This window comes from Protopterus annectens, chromosome 1.part0, assembly GCF_019279795.1.
Source record: "Protopterus annectens isolate FY-2018-M chromosome 1.part0, PAN1.0, whole genome shotgun sequence".
Classification (NCBI taxonomy): Eukaryota; Metazoa; Chordata; order Ceratodontiformes; family Protopteridae; genus Protopterus; species Protopterus annectens.
The window spans coordinates 856,035,520-856,056,191 of NC_056725.1; the positions used below are offsets into that span (position 1 = coordinate 856,035,520).

The 20,672-nt window shown below is 36.9% G+C and overlaps 1 protein-coding gene across 1 annotated transcript in view; it reads right to left on the reverse strand.

Moving 5' to 3' along the window:
• Nucleotides 1–14,666, reverse strand: part of LOC122795346 (sulfotransferase 6B1-like) — a 537,147-nt gene extending 522,481 nt beyond the window's left edge. Inside the window, exon 1 of the mRNA XM_044063677.1 lies at nucleotides 14,347–14,666. Within this exon, the coding sequence (XP_043919612.1) occupies nucleotides 14,347–14,548 (202 nt within the window). The 5' untranslated portion in view covers nucleotides 14,549–14,666. The remainder of the gene's footprint in view (nucleotides 1–14,346) is intronic.
• Between the last annotated feature and the right edge of the window lie 6,006 nt (nucleotides 14,667–20,672).

A 20,672-nucleotide genomic window follows, 5' to 3' on the forward strand; every position in this document is an offset into this window, starting at 1 on the left:
TCACAATTAAACAATTTTGAAATGACTTTAGAAAAAGAAATTAGAGAAATACAAAGTAAGATTAAATATCAAACTAATTTGAGTAAGGAAGAAAAGACTATTTGGATGAATTAAAGTCTAATTATGGAGTGAGAGTTATGAAACCTGATAAGGGTGGGGGGATAGTTATAATGGACTCAATATATTATGAAGGAAAAATGAATCAAATTTTAAGAGATGAAACTAAATATACCTGTGTTTCTAGGAATGAGATAAATCTGGCATATCATAAAATAGATATAGTATTACAGGATATATTACAGGAGGGTTTGATTAATGGTAAAATATATGCATATCTGAGAGTTGAGAAGCCAAAAATTCCTAGTATTTTTGGAATACCCAAGATCCACAAAAACGCTGAGGATCCACCGTTGAGGCCTATAGTATCTGCTGATGGCTCTAAAACGTTACCATTAGCAAAATATGTTGATACAAAAACTAAACATATTTGGCTTCAAAACAAGGCTATCCTCAGAGATTCTTGGGATTTGTTGAGAAAAGTTAAAACGGAGCTATATTCAGATAATTTATTATTTGTTACTATTGATATAATTGATTTGTTCTCCTGTATATCTTATGATATGGGTATGAAAATGTTTGAGGACACTGTCTTTCAGGACAAATCTATGTCACATTGCGAAAAGGTAGTAAGTACAGCACTCATGGATATAGTTCTAAAGAATAATTTTTTAATATTTAATGGTGAACTATTTAAACAAACACAGGGAGTATCCATGGGAGCTGCTTGTGCTCCTACCTTTGCAAACATTATTCTAGCAAAATGGGAAGAAACTTTTGTTTTAAACTCTCAGTTTAATTCTTGCTGGTCCCTATATCATAGGTTTTTGGATGATATAGTTATTTTCTGGACAGATAGCAAGGAAAAATTTCAAGAATTTATGAGATACATAAGTAATTCTACCCATTTTCTTAAATTTACGTATAAACATTCATAGGATGTTCTCCAATATTTGGATTTAGAAGTTTACAAAGTAAATAATGAACTAGAAACCAGGATATTTAGGAAAGACGCATTTTGTAATTTGTCCCTTCACTATAATAGTGCTCATCCTACACATTGTAAAAGGAATATAGTGAAGGGACAATTTGTAAGATGATCTAGAATGACTAGCTTAGAGAATGACTTTGTTGCAGAATGTGAACTATTGGAACAAATGTTTTTGGATAGGGGGTACCCCTATGAATTTATTAAGAAAATTAGGTTAGAAGTTGTAAATGGCAGAGAAAATAGATTCAAACCCATTAAAGGGGTTATGATTAGTAATGAGCAGGAAGAAAAAGAAAAAGTAAACAATGAATTAGAAAACCCAGTTAAATATCAACGGGCATTGGTTCCGGAATACAATGCAACTAATTACTTTATAAAAGGAACCTTTCAAAAGGAATGGGAAAGATTCCTTGCCCTTACCGACTTGGAAGATATACCAAAGTCATCACTAAAAGTGCTTTACAAAAATTCTAGTAGTATAAGAAATATATTAGAAAATAAAAACAACAACTGTGGTAACCAAAGGGAAGGTGGAAAGAAATTTGGCACATTTAAATGTGGTAGGTGCAACCAGTGTGAATATATTTCTAATAAAGAAGAGATTTTTTTAGAAAGTAGAAAAAGATGGATACAAAGTAAAGGCTACTATAATTGTGACACTAGGGGAATAGTATACCTAGCTATATGTCAAAAATGTGGTTCATTTTATGTAGGGAAAACAGAAAGAACCATGAAAAGGAGAATATATGAACACATTTATGACATTTCTAAAGGAAAGGAAACAAACGCATTATTTAAACATTCCAAAACATGTGAAGGGTATAAATTCCACTTTTTAGTACTAGATCAAGTAAAACATGATATTAGGGGAGGTATATGGGAAGAGAAAATCGAATATAAAGAGTTATGGTGGCAGGTAACTCTGGAAGCAGGTAGATTTCCAGGGTTGAATGAGTATCTTCCCATATTACCACTGCTTAAAATAAGGGCTGCCAAATATTAAAGTAATAATTTTTCAAGACAGTAGATGGTACTGTTTTTCCCTCTACAATTCCTTTCTGTACCTCCTTAGGAATTACAAGTAGTACAAAGATGGATTTTATATAGTGTTTATTTTTGGTTAAAATAAGTCATATGTAATATAAAATGTTATGGTTTTATAAATACTTATATATTTAATGGTTTTATTCATAAATTGTTATTTTTGATATGGAATAAAATGAATTTAACACTTTACTTTTTAAATTTTATATTCAATGAGCTAATGAATATTTATGAGCCCATTACAATGCTGGTTTGACTGTTTGAAATGTAATTAAGGAGCATTATTGGATAATGAGTTTCTTAATTTGTATAAAAACTGTTGAGGAGTGAGTTTTATTCATTCATCTGATGAAGTCCTACTGTGGGGATGAAAACGCATGGATGTATTTTAAAGAAAAGCGTTAATGATTTGTGACAGTGCATGGATGTTCTTTTGAAGGTGTTTGGAATAAATACTGAATTTTCAGTTCGTTTCGTCTTTGCTTCCAATCTACAGCTTTCGTTTCATTTATTGGTGACTTTTGGAAGCTTTCACTTCAATTTGTTGTTGTTGTGTGTATGTGTGTCGGAACAGCAATTTTTGTCTCTTGGAAAAAATTCACTGTTCTGCATGTTCGATGTTGTCAGTGTTCGCTGAATAGGGGACGATATTAGAACATTTGACGTTTTAAAAAGTCGATGTTCTAATATAGACCCATGTCTCTTGACTATGTAAAACTGCAAGTAATAGTTGTTCCCAGCAGAGTAACATTAAAGCAGTACTGAGCTCTCGGTCTGAATCACTTCACCATCATAATCAACAAACTTTGCACACGTTATCAAAGCAAGACGATCTGCATCTTTTACTCTAGCAAATGTTTCTGCTGACATAACATTGTACTTTGAGCCAGTATCTACTTTGAGCTCAACGAGACTGTCAATCAATCCAAACAGTACCAAAGATTTTGTTCTCTGCCCACAAATCTACTGCACTGACTGTTTCACCAAGCACAGACACCATCAACATAAAAAGTAGGGTCACAGCTTTGTAACAGATCAACTTGCCTCTTTGAGTGCCCTCTTTTGATAAAAGAATAGACCTCTTTTGATTTACAAAACCTTTGGAAATAATTCCATTTCTTACATGTGTGGCATTGCTGACCAAAAGCTAAGCACTTTTCTCTTTTATATTCATGATTTCTACCACAATTATTACAGTTTACTATGAGGCTAGGTGAAGGCACATTCTTTGATTTTGCTGACTCACCCTTGTGCTTCACTGAGTATGTCCTGGAATTTGCTGGAAAGACTCTGGGTTTCCTAGGGACTGCTACAGCACCTGCAGTAGCTGCCATGTGATTGGGCCGGTTTTAACCATGTGCTGCATACTATCAAACATTAGCTTTGTTGAAATATCTTCCAAAGCTATTCTCATTTGTAAGCATACTTGTGTGCCTTTCTGTAAGCTCATATATCTGACAAATGTCAATGGCCTTATTTAAAGTTAAATCACTGTCTCAAACCAAAATCTTTCTCAGTCTGTCATTAATAACATACAAGCCTGTCTTTTATCAACATATCTCTCAAATCACCAAATCTGCATGTTTTAGTCTTATTTTTCAAGTCAGTTATATATGCTGCAAAAGTTTATCCAGGCTTTTGATCCCTTGTGTAAAATGTGTCTCCCCATTGTAATATTAATTTGGGGGTTATTTGTCGCCTCACAGTAAGACATTGTCCTGTTCGATTCTCAGCTAGAGCGTCTTCTGTGTGGAGACATGCATGAATGGGCGTACCTTCATTGAAGGTTGTGCATCAGGGCTGGCAACACGGTACGTAAAAATCTACTGCCAATCATTAGCGGACCGGAGTTCCGCTGTGGCAACCCCTAACCAGGAAAAGTTGAAAGACACAACACAACATTTCTCTAAATTTACATTTTAAGCACTCTGGGCCTTCCTGCATTTCAGCCAGTACCACTATATGGCTGGCACTATATGGCTGTTTTCCCCCTCCTATGCAAACACAGCAGGTGCATACACAAATGAACACTCTCTTTTAATGGCCTCTGAACCAGCTAAATTAACTAATTCACTCCAGTGGACCTCAGGAAGTTTGCACTGTAACTTCCAATGGGTGGAGCCTGAGCCTTTTGACAGAATCAAATTATGTCCTCACATTTCAAACAAATGTTCATATCTCTGGAGCCATAAGGGTTATTAAAGAAGTATAAATGGCAAATTCTTCAACACAAGTTATATTTATAGTGGTAGTATTCTTTAGTTTCCGGTTCTTAAACCAATTTTTATGACTCACAGTAAACATAGTAACTATTCCTTTTGCAATATTTTGTAAACAACTTACAATATCTCAGCAACCACACAAGTTGTACACATACTGTTGTCAGCATTTTATTCATCTAGCTGAAAGCTTTCATATGAGGCTAAGGAGTTCTGTTTGTATTTGTTGGTTGTTGGGATATTTAGCAAAATGTGAAAATTATACCTATGTAAACTAATATTATAAAAACAACAGTTAATATCCGTTTACCTGCACTAGACAGAGGTCAAATATTAGTACACTTGAGTTTGCCATTGTGTAAGCTTTAAGATGAAATATTTTAAAACCTTGTACATAGCATGATTTTGGAATTACTGATACAAATATGAACAAGCAATATTTGATGCCTGGAGGCGTCAGTAGGAGTTAACTGCAGATGCACCTGGAGGCATTACTCGGATGTAATGAGTTAATCAGAATAAAGGCTTTTGTATGTGCTTCTTTGTCAGAAAAAGCAGCCTGTATGAAAATATCATATTCCTGCTCAAACACTCTGCAATATTATCAAACACAAGTGGTGCTGGTCTGCAAAATCCTTCTGCCATGCCCACATATTATATCAAAACACAATGCAGTTTTGGTCCTTGTAATAATATATGAACGGGCACACACACCAGGTACGTGTGATAATATTCAAATGCACAATAAGCCCTTTGAAAGGCTGTACTCTATGAAATATGCTTTGTACTCTGCAAAATATGCTTTCAAATTACTGTACTTTGTGAAAAATTATTTGAAATAACAGTACTCTGCAAAATAACTGCACTGTAATACTGTACACACTTGCAAACACTTTGCATACTTTGGATAGCTTTAGTTAATGCAAAAAAGTAGTAGATAGTGAAAAAAATATGGTTCTTTTCCCTTTTTTATACATTTTATATGATTCAGTCATTCAACATTTTCATTCTTATTTTGAATATTTTGTCAATATGTTACAGTTTTGGATATTTTGACACCATGTTGATCTTCTTATGTGCATTAAGAAGTTGTTGAGGCTTGGGTGATCATTTAAGCAGTTTATTGTATACAAACATATCAGCATGGATAGCAGCAACCTTAAACTTAAAGAAATTAATTGTCTGACTACATACATGCATGCTCTCACTCAAAATGGCACTCTTGCTTGGACATGCTCAGTACTTATATGCTGACTAGAAAGCTTCTTAAAGGTACATGCACACTCTGATCTGCAGTTGAGTTATCCCATGCAGGTTTAAGTATGATGAATGAGTCATTCTTGCCTAAGTTGTGATACTCTGCTTATGCCCATAACCACTACATTACAGCTAACACCTCTCCCATCTCCTCATTCTCCAACAAAATCTAGTCAGAGTATGCCTTCACAGTACATCTTTCCTCTCCTTAAGTGTATGTATATCAAATAGGTAATATTAACTGCTAGCTAGTGCCTTTTAAAGAGCTAGTTGTCAAACTATTACTATTACTACCATGTAAATATTTAATGGCTGGCTTATTTTAAAAGTAAACAGTCATTGTGTAATTTGTGTGCTAGAGTTATCTAACTGGTTGAAACACTTACACAGATGGGGAAGGGGAGTCGGTACCAAGGAGATATCATTAATATCATCCTTCTAAATAGTGTGCGTGTGTATGCACATACTTGTTGGTCAGTTATTGTAATAACAGGCAAAACCTCTCAACTGCTCTAATCATTGTACTTTTTTTAAGTATAAAACACAGTGTCCTCATTCCTTACCTGTTCTATCCTGACCCTCTTTGCTAAGAAACTGTAGTTTTATATGCTTATTTTCTCTTTTTTTTTCTTTTGCAGTTACTCTACCTACCAGCTACTTAGAGTTATACTGCAACAGTGTGCTGATTCCTGTTCTCTGGACCAATCTGCAAGTTGCCTCTCAATTAAACAGGATAATTTAAAAGTTTATCTTCTAGTGTCTTATAAGCACCCTGTGTACGTTTACATTTAGATATCTTTGTATTCCTGACACTTTGTACTATACCATTCTGAGACTTGCACTCTAGGACCTGCACCCGCCCTGCATTTCCTTGCAGGACTTTAAATCTTTATTTCTACTTGGGTAATCTTGGGTTTCTGCTGACTTACTTCCATTAACATTACCCTCCAAAGAACAGTGTATGTGTTCAACTTTCCTTATATGTAGGGTAGCACACATTCAATCAGACCAACCCTGTCCCCACCTGAAACCCTCTTTAGCCAACCCCACCGTTATGCCCACTGCCTAATAATTTCCTTTACAGTCATTCCCAGTGGAAAAGTTTGAATTTGGATACAGAAATCAAGTATAGCCCAAATAGACTATCTTTACCACTTATCCTGCAATCCTTGCCAAAGGTTTTAGCCCACTCTTGGACCTGCAACCCCCCCCCCTGCATTTTTCTTGCAGGACTTTAAATCTTTATTTTACTTGGGTAATCTTGGGTTTCTGCTGACTCACCCCCATTAACAGTGTTGTGTGCTCTGAAGTGAGTTACTTCCCTCCCTCATTTGGCTCTCCTTAGCATTTCATTGGCTCACACTTTGTCATTCTTTATTTGCCTGCCAATTACAGCAGATCAGAAGTTTTTTTTTTTACCCTAATTGCATAGCTTGGAGCCATCTTTAAATCTAAAATCTTCCCTGCTGGATTTAACTACTGTGGTGTCCTAGATGAGTGTATGTCTCTAAATGTAAGTACATTGGCTTCTATTGCACAGAGTATAAGTTAAAAATACTAGTGACTGATGCATACTGATTTTGGATGCTGCCATTGGGAAATTTAGGCTCTGTTGTTTGTAAACACACAGACACCTTTCTAGTCCTCTCTTTTTTCCCCTCCATATCTATACACTACAGACACCTTTCTAGCCCCTATTCTATTCCAACCTACCACCAGAATTAGCCTAGCTGATTGTTTTTCGCTGACTGCTTCAGTATCTGTTTCTACCCGCTCTGTTTGCCCTGCGGGCTCACTCCACTCCCCTCCCTATCCCCAATTCTCACCCACCTCCAGGGGCCCTACCCTTATACTTACTATCCACACCTCTTCCTCTTCCATTTACTCTCTAACTACACCTCTTCCTCTTCCCATTACTCTCTAACCGCACCTCTTCCTCTTCCATTTACTCTCTAACCACACCTCTTCCTCTTCCCATTACTGTCTAACCACACCTCTTCCTCTTCCCATTACTCTCTAACCACACCTCTTCCTCTTACCATTACTTTCTAAACATACCTCTTGCCCTTACCACTACTCTTCAAACACACTCTTCCTCCTACCTTTACTTTCTAAACACTCTCCAGTTACCCAACTGCACTAATATTAACCTCTCACCACTCTCCTTTTATCACACCACACCCTACTCCCTTCTTTCATCTCCACCCAGTGAATTTATTTTTCTACCTACAAACAATCTATATTTATTCATACAATGTATAAACAACCCATCCCATCTTATGTCCCAGTCTTATTCACACTCTCACTACTACCTCCTTTAATCCTCACCCATCTTTTCACCTCCTTTGAAAACCCACTAAGCCCATACCTAAACTACCCCAAGAAGGAAACCAACTCTCCAAACTCTCCTCTCCTTTTTATTCATGCTAATATAACATCCTCATCTAACTACATACTTCCTAAATGCTATAGAACACTACACATAAAATACAACAATCAGAACCCCAGGAAAGGCCTACCTCTATACAGCAGATTCCCCAACCCAAACTATCTAAGTGTACTACTGTCTTTAAAGGATGGTGACATCCACCCTAACCCAGGCTCACCAACAACTCCTATCTCTCTCCTCAACCACAAAGAATCACCTACTCATGCCCTGTCTAAACCATTGAACTCCCTTTTAATTGCTCATCTTAATATACGTAGCATAAACAATAAAGTAACTCAACTCCAGGCTCTAACTGAAATCTACTCCTTTGATATTCTCTGCTTAACAGAAACTTGGTTAAAACCTGTAACCAAAGACAATGAAATCATCCCACCTGGATATAATATCCTGAGACTAGACCGAGTATCCAAGAAAGGTGGTGGGGTTGCTATCCTATATAAATTTAGCTTACAATTAACCACTCACAACTGTAAACCACCTATAGACTTCAATGCAGAAATTCTTATCTTCAAACTTCATCTTAACAATGCCAAATCCATCTATATTATCTGCATATATCTGCCACCTGGTAACAACACTGCCACCATGGAAAACATACTTTGCTGGCTTTCCCAATACCTGCCCCAAGAAACCATAATCCTAGGCGACACAAACATTGACTGGAGCTGCTGCTACTGCAGCAGCCTCCCCACAAACCATATTACCCTATATGGGTATTCCCAAACCATTACCTCCCCCACCAGGATAAATAAATCTAACAAGAAATCAAGCTTATTAGACTGGATTCTCATAAACCATCATCCTCACATTTATGATTCAGAAACCCTCCCTGATGATTTAAGTGACCACTTTCTTACCTATATCATCAGACATAAAATCAACTCTCCCATTCCAACATCTGTCAAAAACATCAGATCTAAAAAGTACTTTAACCCTGAACTATTCCAAATGGAACTAAGAGCTTGCAACTCGTCTCCCTTACAAAACCTCCCTTTAGATGAAGCTGTTAGTTACTTTAACTCCAACTTCCTTGCCATTCTCAACCACCATGCTCCAACCAGATTAATTAGAATTAAAACCAAATCTGCTCCATGGCTTTCAAAAGAAACCAAACATAAAATAAATCTTAGAAGCAAACTTTGGGCAAAATGGAGGAAGACTAAAAACCCTATAGACCAACTGACATTTAGACAGCTAAGAAATTAAACCAATAAAGCTATAATATCTGATAAAAGAAACTACTACCTACAATCCCAACAAGCTAATCAAAACAATCCACAAAAATTTTGGGCTAGCATTAACCAGCTACTCCATCCAGGTCAATTCACTACTCCAAACCCTCAAAATACCGACCACAAAAATCCAATGAATACAGCTAATGCTTTCAATACCTTTTTACTAATACTATACAAACCCTAGCTAGTCAACTATCACCTAATAACTTCACTCTACCTTCCTATAAATCAGCCTTACCCCCTACTTTTCATATTTAATCTGTCCCAACAACAAATATTCTAACCCTTCTACAGAAACTAAAACCATGCTCACCCTCAGCAGACCAACTACCTGCTGGATTCCTACAACTATCAGCCAAAGCTATTGCTTATCCCATTTCTATTCTGATCCATAGAACTATTACCGAAAGTCATATCCCCAGTTTATGGAAATTTTCCCATATTATCGCCCTCCATAAAGGTGGACACTCCACTGAACTCTCCAATTATCGCCCCAATGCCCTTCTCTCTCCTTTGGCAAAGATCATGGAGAAATGCATTCACAGACAATTACTTGACCATCTAACACAAAATAATTTACTTTCAAACTGTCAACATGGATTCAGACCTTCACATAGCACTACTACAGCCCTTCTTTCCTTCACAGATTGTATCAACAAAAAACGCAATCTTAACAAGCTTTCTTCAGCACTATTTATTGACCTGTCTAAAGCTTTTGACATGGTAAATCACCAAATTCTCATCAAAATACTGAAATCCCTGTCACTAGATACATCTTCTATAAAGTGGTTCCAGTCCTACCTTGATAAAAGACAACAGGCCGTACTATGGCACAATTCTCTCTCCACTCACCTGCCCGTCAACATTGGTGTCCCTCAAGGGTCCATCCTAGGACCTCTACTTTTTTCCGTATTTATTAATGACCTTCACCTTGCCATCCCCCAAGCCACATGCATACAATATGCGGATGACTCCACACTGATATGCTCAGCCACCTCCTCTTCTGATCTTCAATCTCTTACCCAACAAGTATTTAACACAGTTGAGCAATGGTTCACACATAGATGCCTTCTCCTAAACCCCAAAAAGACTAAACTCCTCCTCTTCTTTCCCACCAATAAGTCCCCTCCTCTTGATTTCTCAGTTATCTCTACCAATAAAACTATCATATCCCCTGAACCAACCACCAAACTAATGGGTATCACCATTGACAACCATCTGAACTTTGATATCCATATTAACAATACTATAAAAACTGTCAACAAAAAACTTGGCTCTCTCTATACGATAAAATCCTTCCTCATACTGTCAGCTAAAAACACTATAGCACACACTCATCTAATCTCTTCACTTCTTTATGCCTCACCCATTTTTACTAATCTATCTAAAAATAATCTTAGCAAATTGGAAATGTCCTACAATAACATTGCCAGATTTGCTACAGGCAACCCATTTATTACCCACCATTGCATTAATATAAAGCAGCTGGGATGGCTTGAACTACAAAATCTGATTAAATTCCATCAACTATCTATAGCCCACAACACTCTTTATAAACCTTCCAAAACTCCTGTTCTATCCACACTCATCACTCCCTATAAAAACCTAAAATCCTTAAGGTCTTCTCAGAGACTTCTAGTACATACCACTAAACCAAACAACAAGGCTGGCGATTCCCTCTTTTCTAATACTGTTGGAAAAGTCTGGAATCTCCTCCCCAGTGAACTCTCCTCACTTCCCTCAGTATCATGCTTCAAAAACAAACTGAAAGTGTTTCGACTCCCTCTTTTCTAATACTGTTGGAAAAGTCTGGAATCTCCTGCCCAGTGAACTCTCCTCACTTCCCTCAGTATCATGCTTCAAAAACAAACTGAAAGTGTTCCTCAGAACACACTGGTTATACCCCTGTACTAAGCCTGACTAGTTATGTATCTCTTAATACTTTGCTCTTCCTACCCCTTCTACTCATTAACTGAAGTTCCTTCCTTATTAACCATAATGCTATCTCCCTCTAGAACATCTTGATTGTACTAGCATACTGTGTTATGCCTGTATTCTGCACTGCTGAATTTACTGTGATAACCTGTAATATGCATTGTAAATATGATTTTTTTTGTTTAATGTTTCCTTATTTGTTATGTTAATTTCATTGTTCTATCTTGGAGCTTATCTCCCCGGGCCTCTACTGAAAATGGACATGTATCCAGTTAGACTAGCCCGGTCAACAAATGTAAAATAAAATAAATAATAAATAAACATTTTCTTGTGTACAAAACGTTTGACAAGTTTCAATTACTTTTGGTAAGTTTGCACTTGAAGAAATTAGGCTGAATAAAAGGTGGTTAAAAGCCTTGGGAGACAGTGATTTTAAATATGATCTACAGCTGTACAGTGTAAAGCTTATTAAAGTGTGGCAGGTGTTTGCTATCTTCTAAGGCAGCAGTGCACATTTACCATATACTGTTCAGGCTAGCTCCTCTTGCATATTATTCAGTAGTCAGTCGTGAAGATGATGAAGTTTTAGCCCCTGATTATCTCATCTTAATTGCTGCCAGTGAGTGGGATTTATACACCTATTCATCACGTTTAATGCCATTGGTATGAATTCAAAAGTCATACCCTTGCTTATGTCTGTGAAATACAAAGAGATTACAATTTACTGTTAACAGCTATACTAACGTTTAACAAAATTAAACACTGAATATATTACTTCGGCTGTACAAACTAACTATTCATGACAGATACTTTGGTGCCACTCATCTTATGAGTCTTATTGTTGACAAAACTTGTTTCTAGGTGAAGAGACTATTATATCTATAATCCCAGCATTAAATAATAGAAATTAGTATAGTGGGCATATCACATGTTCTGGTCAGGATTTCTAGGCTCCCTCCATTACTGTCATAGCCTGAAGTCAAGTCTGTATATCAGAATGCAAACATTGTCATTATTAAGAGCTATTTTATAATTCTTACTAGTTATCTAATGTGCAGCAGTCATATCAAACACTAATATGAAGTTTCCTCTTCATAACAGGTGGCTTGGGAAATACTGTATGAAATGTATTTGATACCCTTTATAGTTACATGTTTCTAAGGGGGAGGTCCACTCTCCTTAACACCCTGCAATACACAGATTCTGTAGCATTCAAGCATGCTTTCTTTGTGTGGGGGGTATCAGTGTTGAGGGGAACACTATGTCCTCCATAATACCCATCATCTTTACATAAACACACTTTTTTCATTAAAGTTAATTTATGGGTTTTTTTTCATGTTTCAGTTTGTGAATAAGATGGCTACCCCTCTTTCAGTAGTCCTCACTGATATTACGACATGCTGCTTTTCAATAATTTTTTACTTTTATCATTATCTCTGTTAATATGAATAACGTTGTGGGTGTGGCAGCAAACAATGGGAGAATACAGAATGCACCTGGGTAGAGCATGTTGCTGGGAAGCTTATATATAAGTCATAAAACATCTCTAAATGGACAGTGCAGTGGTTGTCTTGTCGCCTCACAGCAAGAGGTTCTCCAGTTCGATTCTTGGCTGGGTTGCCTTCTGTGTGGAGTCTGCATGTCCTCCCTGCATTTGTGTGGGATTGCCCTGGATGCTCCGGTTTCCTCCCACGTTACAAAGACATGCATCTGGAGCGTTTCTCCTTGGGCCTCTGCTGAAAATTGGCTTTGTTCCAAGTCGGACTTTTCTGGTCAACAAATGTTAAATACATAAAATTAGGAAGCTAGTGAAGGTAATATCTGTTCCAGATAGATTTGCATTGGGTTGTGGTTTATGCTAATCCAACTAGAAGATTATCCTGAGTTATGGATTATGGTCACAGCAGATGGGGTCTGCAGGGAACTGATATTATTTAATGGCAAATATTAACATTTTATATTTTGGTTACGTGATATACAAACACTATGAGTATACTGATTCAGCAGTTAGATTTGCTGGAATCCTGACAGGTATTATATTTGGTATTATAAAGTCTTTTGTCTCTTAAAACAAGAGTGAAGAATTCCAAATTATATCAACACAAATGTGCAGAGTGTATTTGACATGTCATGCAGAGACATATAGATGCCACATTTATAAACACATGCATATATAGTCTTGCAAAAAGGAGAAAATAATGAAAACTAATAATTTGAATATAGGAGAAAAACATTTAGGATCAATGCAGCAAAGTACTTTCACGTAGATGGAAGATGATTTAGGTACAGACATCAGGAGGTAATACTCAGGCCAAAACAGAAACAGTAATGCAAAAAAGAATTGTTAAAGGTAAAAAATATATATATATTATCCAGAGATAAACAAAAAGAAGTAGGTTGCATATTAACTGAGACTGAACACTTATTCTGGCATACAGAAAAGTAGGCAAACCTGGCAGAAAAATGGTCTTTAAGGAGAAAGTATAGTTGAACCTTTTTGTTATTCAGTGGCTTTCTCTGAGCCCTGGTGAAAACACAATAAATGTTGCTTTGATTTTAAATATAAAAAGGTTCAAGAGAAAAGGGTCTGTATAAAAGATAGATTGTGTGGACACGTCAGCAATATGAGAAAAAAATGAAAACAGAGACGTACAGTTGAATAGTAGTTTTGTTCACACTTTTCTTACATTTCTGTGTGTATAGAAAACAGCTTCAACAAGCCATTGTTTATTTATGTTTTAAAAAGATAGCTTTTGAAGGTTCATTCTCATCAGTGAATGTTGTTCTTTCGGTGAGCTTTATTACCAGCTTTCCCCAGCTGCATGCTGAAAACATATCTCTTGTATCAGTCGTATAAGAATGAATCACCGCATGGAGTTTACTGAATTATAAAACAACAGCTCTTACTCAAATATTGCAATCTTGAGATGCAAGTTGTCAGCACTCACTGATGCAATCTTAAAATGACACTAGTTAACTGGCATAGTTCTGCAACTTGTTGAAAATGGTTACAGAAGAAAACTTAATTTTAGCTGATTTCCATAAAAAAAAGTTATAGATGCTCGAAATAATTAAGCAAATACTGTACTGTGTATGCCATTACATAGCTTGTACACATTTGCAGCATAAATTTATGAAAAAAAATATATATGTATTTACCACATTTTGGATACGCCACCAACATTACATCTTCACTCCTTGCTTCAACGTTTTCAAGAGCCTGGAAAGTCTCCAGTTTGCACAGAGCAATAGGATATTGGTAACCCTTATGCTGAAGGATAAAATCCTCAGGTTTCTTATTCCGAAACTCTTCTGCAAACTTTTGCTTTTCTTCTAAAAACTGTTTCCTTACTTCATCCATTTCTGTTGCTGCTTTTCACTGTAGCTTTTCAGTATTTTATCACGGTAGTTGCACTTAGACCTTGAGCTGTTGAGATAATGTAAACTAAACTGGCTCCTGCACCATATATGAGGTACATAATTACCCATTGTTGTGTTCTTGGATGTTATTTAATTTCAGTCTCCTCCCCTCATTTACAAGCCAACATTCCTCCACTTCAGAATATGTCAGCTAGGAGTTCCAGAATGAGGGCATAAGATATGAAGTGTTCTGTGTAAAACATTTTATTACTCAGTCGTGCAATTCTTTTAATAAGTTTCTCGTCTCCAGCTATACCAATGTCATTCCATTTATGAGAATTTGCACCGTTTTACGGTGGATGGGGATTATGCATGGCACTATAATCAGTGCAACCATTCTAACAGCACACAAAGCTGCAGAAATATAAATGTTTCTCTGTGAGTAGTTGAACTGATCAAAACTATACCTGCAACACACATATAAACTTAGCCTTTATATACTGCTGTATTGTGATTTCCTGAACCTGAAGAACTTTGTAAATGAGATTGTGAATTGATCAAAACTATACCTGCAACACACGTATAAACTTAGACTTTATATATTGCTGTATTGTGATTTCCTGAACCTGAAGAACTTTGTAAATGAGATTGTGTGGTTCTGCTTTATGAGAAAAGAAACTGACTGACCAAGCAAGAAACAAGGATTATTATTATTATATATATTTTTTTTTGCAGAATCAGAAATATATATTGTGAAATGCTCAGCAGACACAGATAATAGCTTGTTTCTGACCTGCTGGTTAGACATTTAAGTTTGAAATGGGAATGATGGCTAATGCAGGACTTGTGGTAATGTGCAGTAAGTAAATATACATTTAGAAAAAGCAACAGTCAGTTTCACAAGAACAATGTTTTTGTGCATGTTAATAAATTTACATTCAAAAACACTAGTACTGCGCTTGACCCCAATACTTAAACAACAGGTACTATATATATATATATATATATATATATATATATATATATATATATATATATATATATATATATACACACACACACACACACAGACACAGAGAATGTACAGTTTCAATTGAGTAATCCACAGAAGGTGGTGTGTTAAAGTGGGAGGGTTTGATGTTAATGCCAAATGTTGCAAATATACTGAACATTTTAGCACTGGGGTAGGAGTATGCACGTGTGTTAAGGTATAGAGCAAGGGCTAGATAGAGGGATAGATTTAGTGTTTTGCATATGTGGTAATGCATATGATTTGTGTGTGTGTCTTGTGTAGTGGTAATGTAACAGAAAGGGTTGCCCTAAGGAAAGGAAAGGTGTCAGGTTAGAGTTATCATGCATTAGTAAGGTGGTATAACCTTGTCCTAAAACACTACCTAGCCCAACACCTTAGCTTAGGAAATGTTTTTCCATAACACTGTCACTACTCAGACAAATTTGGTCAGAATTTATTTATTTACTTATTACAACTGTTAACCGGGAAAGTCGACTGGGTTAGGAGCCCCTTTTCAGTGGAGGCCTGGGGAGAAAAGCTCCAAAAAACAGTACAATGTATTATTTCAATAAACAACAGTAATTACAGTTTACAGAATTATAAGAAATTAAATACACACCTTTTGTTATAACAATTTAAGTACAGGCTAGGCAAAAATTTGATATATACCAATAGCATTTTACACAGAAATAGCATTGTTGCACCAGAAATTTGAAATGTTACTAATTTTCATATAGTGACCTAACAGTGGTGCCAACCAGTGAATGTGGTAGCAGAGTTCTGGTATGATCAAAAAAGAAAACTGTTTGGTTTCCTTTTTTTTCCCTCGGTAAATTATTTTTGGGGAATGCTGCCATAATCAATTGTAATGCAATGCTTGTGCATTTTTGTAGAGTGCTAAACACTTTGGAATTTCAGTCAGATAGCCATATTTATTTATTTATCATCATTTTGTTGACCGGGAAAGTCCAACTAGGACAGAGCCTATTTTCAGCAGAGGCCCAGGGAGAAACGCTCCAGACACGTTTTTGGATTGTGGGAGGAAACCCACATGAATGCAGGGAGAACATGCAAACTACACACAGAAGTCACCCCAGCTGACAATCAAACCAGAGAATCTCTTGTTGTGAGGCAACAATGTTAATCACTGCGCCACCCATGTGATTGCAGAACAGCATTAGTTAGTGGGAGGTCGCTGTATAGTAGGGAATGGGAACTTTCTTTTTCCCAGCTGTTGTGTGAATTTGCAGTTGGTATATATAAATAGCAGAGGATGTGTAGGAGGGTGCAGGGAGGCTCCTGCACAAATATAATTTTTATTTCTATTTTTTCAGTCTTCTGAGTTTTGATCTTTTCAGATCGATCAAGTTAGGTTCTATATATATATATATATATATATATATATATTACAGACGTGTGTGTGTGCATATATATATATATATATATATATATATATATATATATATATATACATATACACTATAAATATTTAAAAATTCAGCTCAGAGCTACCCTCGACAAAATGTTTAAAAAGGGGTTATATTTATAATAATGCTTAGGAAGTCTCAAGACCTACATAAAAGTGAACCTATAAATTTTTAGTATTTGCAGTTTTAGAGATAGAAATAAATACATCCGAAGACATACAAAATACAATAGATGACTGTGAACAGTCATGAGATTAAGCAACATATCATGTTATAACTATAGACTGTCATCACCCACTTTTATTATAGCAGTATGGCTACTGGTATCTCATAATTTACATAAATGTAAATGACATGTGCCAATATGCAGTGAAAAGAAATGCATATTAGAAAAACATGTTGAAATGCCAGGTTTTTACCAGCATAGACTGAGATGTGGCACAAGTGAAAAGTAAGGGAAAAGGTACTTAACAACAATATAAATACTCAGACTCTGCTTTTTTGCTCCTTCAGCCCATATGGCATGGCAGTGTCTATGGTCAGCCAGGCAATCTGTAATTGCTGAGGTAAAGCTCCCAGATTCTGCTCTCTTGGTACCTGAATGTATCAAACATGGGTCTAAAGCAGAGTGAATGTATCACACATGGATCTAAAGCAGAGAGCTTCCATCAGTATTACAGGAAGCTTTGTTCATGAGATGGATTGTCACATGTGCAAATGCAGATGCATCCAGAAGGAAGACTATATGTCACTGATGTTAATGCTACCAAGGCATCAAAGACAGCCATGGAAGGTTGTGTAGCAGCATCACGCCCCTCAGACATCAACAGTGTGATGTGAACAGATTGTTGCTGTGGAATTATCATAGAGTCTGTGAATCCTTGTCAGATTTGTCGAATGGCACAGAATAATCTTGTTTCCCATACTCATACCTCATACTGTAGTGTCCTTACTTCACAGCGCCCTAACACCCTATTACTGTGACATCTGTACTTCCACAGTCCCCATGCACCACAGTCCTGAATGTTCCAAGAGCACACTTAGATATAATGTCACATTAGGTAACCCAGATCCTTGAGCAACAACTGAAGAGATCCCATTACCAATAACACCTAGAAGAGGAATCTTCAGCAATGTATTAGAAATAGTTTTGAAAACCAATACGTGATATGAAAAGTGTATTGCACACCGTGATTTGCAATAACATGTATTTATTTATTCATTTAACATTTGTTAACTGGGAAAGTTCAACTTGGAACAAAGCCAGTTTTCATCAGAGGCCCGGGGAGAAACGCTCCAGATGCATGTCTTTGAAATGTGGGAGGAAACCGGAGCACCTGGAGGAATCCCACATGAACACAGGGAGGACATGCATACTCCACACAGAAGGCACTCCAGCACGGTTGATCGAATCAGAAAATCTCTTGCTGTGAGACAACAATGCTACCACTGCACCACTGTACCATCCGATGTAGCCGACGTATGTAGCTACCACATATATAGTAACTTAATATTTAAATCATACGACAAGCAAGAGAGGTATTCACATGTGTGTCAGCTGTATTATTATTATTACTACAAGTTTTAATGTCACCATAAAGGCAAACTTTTTACAGATGGCTGAAATGTGATGAGTGCACCATCAGTTATCAGCTGTCTCTGCTGATGATGGTAGCTGAAGTCCCATGAAGGATGAGATCTGTGCCATGAAGATGCTACTTGATGTGCTACAGGTGCTGCTTTGGCAGAGCAGTGAGAGTTATTGGCTTGTCCACCAAAGGTGGTCAGGGCACTGTCTGTAACCATTGTATAAGATATGTACAGATAACAGAAATTTGTTTATGTTGCCAAGTAAAAATCTTACATATTGTATAAGCAGAACAAAATAGTATCCTTTCCTGTACAGTCCAGTTTCTATATGATGTCTCATCTTCACCATAGAACCTGTAGCACCAGACCCCAGTTTGGTTGCTGTATTGAGTACTGCAGTTGTTAGCTTTTCCTCTGATCCCTGTCTCACAAATCAGTAAATAACACAACTGTTCGCAAGCATAAGCAGTACAAATGCACAGCGGTTAATGCTGCTCCTTCACAGCACTTGGTTTCTCATTTTCTCATCTGAGATGCCCTCTTTGTAGAGTCTGCACACCCTCTGTCTTGGTGTGGGTTTTTGCTGGGTGCTCTGGATTCCTCCTATATCCTAAAGAAATGCCATAGGTGACTTGGTGATCCTTCAAATTGTGCATATCTGGTGATTTGCTGGCACCCTGTTCAGTACTGGATTCACTACACTGCACACAATACATGTTGGTATAGGCTCTATCTCTCCATTTACCATGATGGAACAAATAAATGCAGTTTGAGCGTTTGTTTTATCGCCACAATACAGCTTCCTGTTTAAACTGAGCCCTTCCTCATACTCTCAGTGGTTTCAGCATTATAAGACTTTATAGTAGCGATTAAATACCATAAAATACTTCCCCACTATGGCATAACAATCAAGTTATCTATGTTCTATCTGCCCATGTCCTGAAATTGTAAATAATTCTTATGTTAACATATGTAACCGTTTTTCTAAGAGAATTGCTGAGTGTGGATATACATTTTCCTCCTGTTGTAGACTGAATTATTTAGTCTGTTGGAACCATAAAGTACTGTTGCTTAAGGTGTTCATTGCTGAGTGTGAATTGTTAATTATGCTTGTAATATACATTTTCCTCCCGTTGTTGACTGATTTATATTAGTCTGTTTGAACCATATAGTACTGTTGTTTAAGGTGTTCATCCAATTTAAACTGTGTCTACACAACTCTTTTCCCTACACTCAATATTGCATTTCTAAGCCTTCCATCTTCTCTTTCCCTCTATATATATTACCAGCACTGTGCTCCAGTTTGTCCCTGCAACAGCTACCTGCATTGTCCCTTCAGGAAGTCTCTGAACATTAGGGCAACTAAGAGAAACCACCTAACATCTCCCTGAAAACTGTGACCTCTGAAAAGGCATTGAACAGTATGTATTGACACTAACTCTGAAGGATTACATATTAAGCAACTGCTTCTAAACAAGATTGTAATTTTACTAGTCTTAGCATACTATTCAGGCAGGCTAGCCAGCAGCCTACCCCCCCTTCACAGCTTTCAACTTTTTCCTCTAATATTCTAACCCCCTTGCATTATCTGATTCTTCTCTTTTGCACTTTAGTCCCCCTTACCCACCCAGACAAGACCATTGCTATACTATAAATGGCCACCAGGTGGCGCCTCGTGAACTAACTTTCTATAAAGAAAGCTTTCTGATCTGCAATTGTCTACTCCATATTGTAACCATTCTAAACTAATAGCTTCTGCTCTGTATTTCCTACATCTTTTCTGTAAGCTTTCTGTAACCTGACCCCTAGTCACGCTGTTCTTAGTCCCCTGATACACTTATCTATCACCTTTTCTTCTTTCCCCAAGGAATCCTGCCATCAGCGCCCTCTACCCTTACATCCTGCCTCTCTTCCTTCATACCTCTGAATACTGTCCACCTTTCTCCCACCATCAGACTTACCTGTTGGTTTGTTCTCTCTTTTCTGATTGTCTCCCTCCACATTTTGCTCTCTTGTCTCATAGTACTATGACAGCCCTCCTATCCTTCCTTGAAACTGTGAACAAAGCTAGAGATTCTGGACTCATTGTATCTACC